Source organism: Aedes albopictus, chromosome 1 (genome assembly GCF_035046485.1).
Source record: "Aedes albopictus strain Foshan chromosome 1, AalbF5, whole genome shotgun sequence".
NCBI classification, from domain to species: Eukaryota; Metazoa; Arthropoda; class Insecta; order Diptera; family Culicidae; genus Aedes; species Aedes albopictus.
Window position 1 is genome coordinate 324,901,079 of NC_085136.1, and position 6,858 is coordinate 324,907,936.

The 6,858-nt window shown below is 44.8% G+C and overlaps 1 protein-coding gene across 1 annotated transcript in view; it reads right to left on the minus strand.

Moving 5' to 3' along the window:
• Positions 1-6,573, minus strand: part of LOC109416093 (5-hydroxytryptamine receptor 2A) — a 90,151-nt gene extending 83,578 nt beyond the window's left edge. The window contains exon 1 of the mRNA XM_029867621.2: positions 6,038-6,573. Within this exon, the coding sequence (XP_029723481.2) occupies positions 6,038-6,138 (101 nt within the window). The 5' untranslated portion in view covers positions 6,139-6,573. The remainder of the gene's footprint in view (positions 1-6,037) is intronic.
• Between the last annotated feature and the right edge of the window lie 285 nt (positions 6,574-6,858).

The following is a 6,858-nucleotide window of genomic DNA, read 5'->3' on the forward strand; positions in this document are numbered from 1 at the left end:
CCACAGGAAAGTTCTAGCGAACCAAGCTCTTTTATTCGAAGCACTGACTTGATGCCAGGGGCCTACATCGTCGAAACCAAAACATGACGCTGAAAGCGAGCGCCCATCAGCATCGGACGGACGCCGACGACGGGAACAATCACAACAACATCCAAGCGCTTCGCTTCATCCGCCCTTCTTGTCGCTTTCTTCGACGCAACGACGGTTGGCGGCTCATTTTCACACCGACTGGGATTCAATTGAAATTTTAAAATTATCTAAAATGTATGTTTGCTTAATTTTTTTATGGGTAATAGACTATTTCAGTAAAATATGCATAGCATACACAAACATTACACAGATTTGTCGGTTGTTACACTCATTAATTGAGTTATAACAGAGAAATTCATTCGATGTCGAACGAGCGTGCGTGAGCTTGTGAGTGCGAAACAAAGGGGCATCTGCGACGGCGCAGCACCGTCGGTTCATCGGTGACGATGACAGTCGGACTGGGTGACGACGACGGCGCCTTGCTTCCATTGACGATTGAAAACATTGTTTACAAACTTCACCTGAAAATTTCAATTGAAATTGAATAATATTCCCTCTTTTATATCTTGTTTTAGATTTATGCACATTTTCAATGACTGCACCCCCCAATCCATTGCATGAAAGTTTCCATCGTTTATTACGAGTGAGGTTTAAAATCACATAGGTTGCAATTTCCCTTTGAAACTCATCGATACCTTCTTTAAAGTTCCCTGGAATTGCAGAAACTTGTCAAAAATGTCCTGAAATCATCTGAATTCGCTTGAAACTCCTCTATAACTTCCTTGAAAGCCCTCTTAAAGCACATTGGACAATCTGTTTCGGAAAATGCAGCTCAGATACCGTGTTGAACAGTGGGAAATTCTCCTTTGATCCCCTCGCCGACATCAATATGTCCAGGTCCACGATTCGGAATTCGTTCTCAAAATGGTTAATGCTGTCAATCCACGTGATTATCAGCGGCTAGGAGTTCCCTCTGTCTTCAGCTGTTTGGCTACCGCATCGTCCGCCAGCGTCGCTGACGATCCCTCGTCTAAGAATGTGACGGTTTCATACAGTCGCTTGCCGACAGCGTAGCTATCCTCGGATCTTCTCTTCTTTCTGGTCGTGCTCGTTCCTTCACCGACAGTGTTGAGAATTCCGTCACCTCGGAAACGTCGGAAACGATGAAACTTGTGAACATTCTCACCCGCTTATACCGAACCCAATCGAGCTTGTAGCTCGGCAGCAGATCCTTCATCAGCATCGGGTTGTTGATATGGTCTCTGAGCTGCGCGGCCTCGAGATGATCGCACAACTGCTTCATGGTGATGCCGAAGTTTATGAAGGTCTCCATCCGATCGACTTTTGGCGCTGAAGCGTTCCTCACCTTTGCCAGTAGCGTCTTCAGCAGTTTTTCGGACTATCCGTACAAATCCTGAAGGTCACGAATCACGTCCGGAACATAATCCGGTAAAACTAGCCGACTTTTAACTGCCTTGAGAGCGTCGCCTTCCAAGCAGTCCTGCGACTGCTTCAGATTCGGCAGATTTGAGAATTCGCACACTGCCGTCGTGTATTTAAAGCTGTTGAAGAACAGCGGCCAGTCCTTGGGCTCTCCCCAAAACTTTGAAAGGTGTTGCGTTGCGACAACGCTTTTTGAGCAGCTAGTTTCTCTTTGGATATGTGCAGGCAGTTGGACATCTAGTAACTTATGTTCATGCTCCAACTGCTGCTCCTCCATTTCGCGCTGAATTTGAAGTTCCAGATTACAAATTTCCTGTTCTTGTTTCAGCTGCTCTTCCTTCCACGCCTTCTGCCGAGTGAGTAGCTTTTTCCACGTCGCGAAGGGTTTCTCCCTGTCGAGTAACTCCTCCTCCATATGCTTCTCAATTGGATCAACGTAAAAACAAACTTCCTGTGCGCACCCTCCATCGCTTCTTAGGCCGGAATTCTTGCTCCTCTTCTTGCGGATGCAGCAACTTTCAGCTGGATAGCACGGATTGCTTCCGATTTAATTCACCCGCTTGGAATGAGTCTGCAAAGATAACGATGCGTTGCATTTTGGTGAGCCCAGTGCTTACCCAGGCGAAGATCTCTGGAGGCAAAATAGTAAGTGGGATGAACTTAGCTACAAATTCCCTAATGGAGGAGGAAGTGTGAAATTTAGCTGAAATAAACGGGACAACATTTCTCTGACGGGTTGGATTGCTGGAATGACTGTAGCACGGGAACCGTTGAGCTGCACGGATTCTGCAATGCATCGAACGAAGCATACGGCCCATGGGTATACGTGCGTACCGTAGCAACAGATGGGAACGTGTCAGTAACTGACACATGCAGATTTGCAAACCTCCGATGGCTCCGGCGAGAATTTGAAGAAAAGAAAGTTGCTCTCATCATCTTGTCTGGAGTTGTCATCAGTACTTCTGCTTTTTCATCGCAACAAGAACGTCACCTAAAACACCAACGTCGCGTCGTCACTGAACAGATTCGGCGTACATCGTCTGCTGGTTTTCATAGTCACCAGCGAGATAGAAGCAGTTTGAGGAAACTCGCGTTTCTAAAATTCAGCACATTATGGAGGGTGGCTTTGGCAATTTGGCTACGATAACCCAGTGCAACTTAAGTACGAGTCCCGATGACTTCGGCTGGTTTCATTGGTCGGCTGACCGTTCACTTCTCAGGGTTCCAACGACACAGTTAAGGAGCTGGCGAAGCTTTGAAAGTGTAAAAGCTTTCCACAGAAATTTGCAGACATCGCTTAACATGGTACGGATCAAGTTCCTCTAGAGTTTTGGACCTCAATTCTCAAATAGTTGAAAACATACTGTGCGTTAGAGGCCGACTGAAGGTCACGACTTAACTAAAAAGCGGAAAGCCTTCTTGCATACCCGACCATCCTTCCACGAGAATCGTCGAAGTTTATTATCATCGCAAATACTTCCACGCTGGTCAACAGCAGAAAGTTACGACCGTTCAAGAGTAATTTTGGTCAACGAGCACAAGGAATCTCGCAAGGCAGGTTGTTCATAAATGTGTGCAGTGCTTTAGTGCAATATTGGAAATCTCTGAGCAAAAAACTAGTTGGGACATGTTTTCCGTATCAAAGCAGAGCCGAGCCCGACCGATCGCATACTTCGTATTTTATAGTCTACGTGCATCTAGCAGCATTTGGAGCAAACGGCCGATATTCAGTTGTTGGCGCTCGACAAATGCTGGTTAAGCTAAACCAGATGTTCGTAAGTTAACAGTTCATGGTTTCTGCGGAGTCGTGGGAATCGGTGGTGAAGTCGTTCAAGAGCCCGTTCAAGCTAACGACTAACGCACAGCCTGGAATACGACAGGATGCAAACAGTGCAGTGCTGACGCAGAAAGAGCAATCTTGAACTCAAAGCCACGATCGGCAACGACCCGGACGTTTCTGGGACCCGCATCCTTGAACGGAATTCTTCTTCTTCTTCTTCTTCTTCTTCTTCTTCTTCTTCTTCTTCTTCTTCTTCTTCTTCTTCTTCTTCTTCTTCTTCTTCTTCTTCTTCTTCTTCTTCTTCTTCTTCTTCTTCTTCTTCTTCTTCTTCTTCTTCTTCTTCTTCTTCTTCTTCTTCTTCTTCTTCTTCTTCTTCTTCTTCTTCTTCTTCTTCTTCTTCTTCTTCTTCTTCTTCTTCTTCTTCTTCTTCTTCTTCTTATTATTATTATTATTATTCTTCTCCTTCTTCTGCTTCTTCTTCTTCTTATTCTTCTTCTTCTTCTTCTCCTTCTGGCTCTACGTCCCCACTGGGACTTGGCCTGCCTCGCTTCAACTTTGTGTTCTTTGAGCATTTCCACAGTTATTAATTGAAGGGCTTCCTTTGCCTGCCATTGCATGAATTTGTATATTGTGAGGCAAGTACAATGATACACTATGCCCAGGGAGTCGAGAAAATTTTCCCGACTGGAACGGGAATCGAACCCGCCGTCTCCGGATTGGCGATCCATAGCCTTAACCACTAGGCTAACTGGAGACCCCTGGAGATTTTTAGCCCTAGGCTAGTTCATCTCGATACCCACGCTTTACTTCTCTTCCGAAGGAAGAACTCACCATATTGTGAGTTTGTCGGGAGTGGGATTCGATCCCAGGTCCTCGGCGTGATAGTCAAGTGTTCTAACCAACACACCAGGTTCGCTCCTTTCCGGCTATTCTAGAACCCAATCTTGGTGGAATTCCATTCCTGAGAACAGATTTTCGACCTCAGAAAGATGACGGAGTTCACCTAGAAGTTGTGGATGAAATGGACAGACCAATACCTGTTCATTGTTCAACCTTTGCAATTGGATGGAATGGACGAGATAGCATAGCTGTTAGCACTATGGTTATACTCTGGGACGGGACGTGACAGCTCACTGATACAAGCCCTCTTATTATTTTTGTTACTGTTCATACGGGGGTTGCTCTAGTGTTGCCAGCAATTTTCATATGCAAATCAATCAAAACTTGTTGACAAGTTTTATTTAACATTCTACTTCAAAGAATGAGCTGATCTTCCTCGTTTGCATCCCTCGCACAGACTTTCATCCCTTGCCGGCGAACCTTCGGGTTCTTCGAAAATTAGTAAAAATGAAGCCCACAATTATACACATCACTGCGCCCATAATTTACCGTTTTGCACTTCATTTCACCATGTCATGCTACGAACAAAAACAGCACAGAAAATGAGAAAAATGATTATATGTTGTTATTTATTAGTTATCAATTTTACGAGGTTTTGAAAACCCGTGATCACTAGCAACACGGCTAACTCAACAACAGAGTGCCCTCTTGTAAACGAACGTAATGGGACGTAACGCTGCTTTTGTCAAATCGACCAATCAGAATTGGTCTTTTTGACAGGCAAATGGTTTCGTATTTGCACTAGCACCTGACGGGTCCCGTCCCAGGTTATACTCAAGGAGGATAATTTGCCACTACTGAAATAGAAGTTAGCTCGGGTGATCAAGGTTCACCCTAGGAAACATCAGAGTTGTGACCGTGCGGACCATTGACGTCAGTTACTTGTGTACGAGCGATCTGCTTGCTTCCGAGCGTGCTACATGAGAGCAAATCAATAGTATTAAAATATTGAAGTGTTTTGAAGTTCATCAGATGTGCCACACGGGCGTTCAACGAAGGTTTGGGGACCTCCGTCAAAGTAAGTGTTTCTTACCTAAGGTGACCTTCAGCAAATCCGTCTGACGGGGAAAAGATTACGAAGTAATCCAAGGATCCTCTTGAGTTGTTGTCATCATCGGCAGTACTGTTTTTGATCATCTTTTGATCTTTGATCAGCTGGATCTGTATATGTAAGGTAGTTGACTACAAGTCAAGCAGAAGTAAATCTACCGCCACGAGAAGTACACATCCTAGTGCTTGTTATATATCGCAAAGTACACTATTTTTTTGTTAGTGTAATATATTAGTATTTTTCACAGTCCGTGACAAGTTTCTTTAAGTGTCCGGAAACCATTTTCTATAAAGCGCGAACATGCATTCCGTTATGGGCATGAACTTCAAAATACCTAATTTCCTACAAAACTGTCTTGGCATTCTCTCATCATGCGTTCTGTGCACGTAAATCAAAAACAAAAACTTTGATACATTGTGGGAATAGGCATTGGACATATCACAATCGACCCATACCGCTAAGCTACGTTGAACTCCAGATAATTATTGTGTATTGATTTCACAATGTGCTGTGGAATTACTGCCGTTGGAACTATTTCCATTAACTCCACCACGAATACCGAACCCTGCCGATTGCTCAGCACATTTCCGGTGGAGAAACATGTAAATGGATTTATAATAGCATTTTGTTCTTTTTCCCATTGAATGCCACTGACTGCATACACACACTGACATTGGTACCCGCGCTTTTTTTTTGTCCACTTGACATTATCCGAGCAAAAAATAGCCCAACGGAAACAATCCTAGGTATAGATGTAAGGAAGGGAAACCCCTCATCGAAAGGATATTGATTTTGGATGACGATAGGAAAAGAGTTGGGTTTTTGTTTCTTACCACTGTGTCATAAAATCCGGATTAATCGAGTAGATGGGTGTTGTCCGATTGACGTAATCAGTGGCATTGTAGTCCGCGCTGTCATAGCTCTCAACGTCCATGATGGCACGCCGTAGGCACGATGTTTCTTGCACGAGTAGTCTTCGAGTCCTGGCAGCTATGACCGCAGCCGCCTGCTATGTGGTGCAGATCCCGTCTTCTTCCTATTGGTCGTGGTGGTGGTGGTGACGATAGGCACAGCAGCCATTGATTCCGACGCTTGCTGGGATGCGGAAAAGAAGGCACACCGCGCCCCTGTCACCGCTTGTGCGGGCTATTGTCGTTCATGGCTTGCTACGGTGCAGCGGTTTGCGGCTTGCTACTGCCGAACAACGGCAGGAATATCTGGAACGAGAGGGAAGCAACAAATTTGGAAAATTAGGCATCGGCTACGAGCAAATTAAGTTACTCCTCCCCGTAATTAAACCATGATCAACATGGGCCATCGCTCGGGCGGTTGCGTCGCATAGATAAGTGTGTTATGACCCGTAACGGTGGCACAGAGGAGAAGGTGGAAATGAATCTTGGCTAAAATTCATAGATCAAAACACAAGGAAGATTTTGGATTTACTGCGATTCATTTAAGAAATACTTCCACGAGGGATTCCTCCAGGAATTCCACTAGGAATTCCTTCAGGAATTGCACTAGATATTCCTCCTGGAATATCACTAGGAATACCTCCAGGAATTACACTAGGAATTTCTCCAGGTATTCCACTAGGAGTTCCTCCAGCAATATCACTAGCAATTCCTCCAGGAATATCACTAGGAATTCCCCCAGG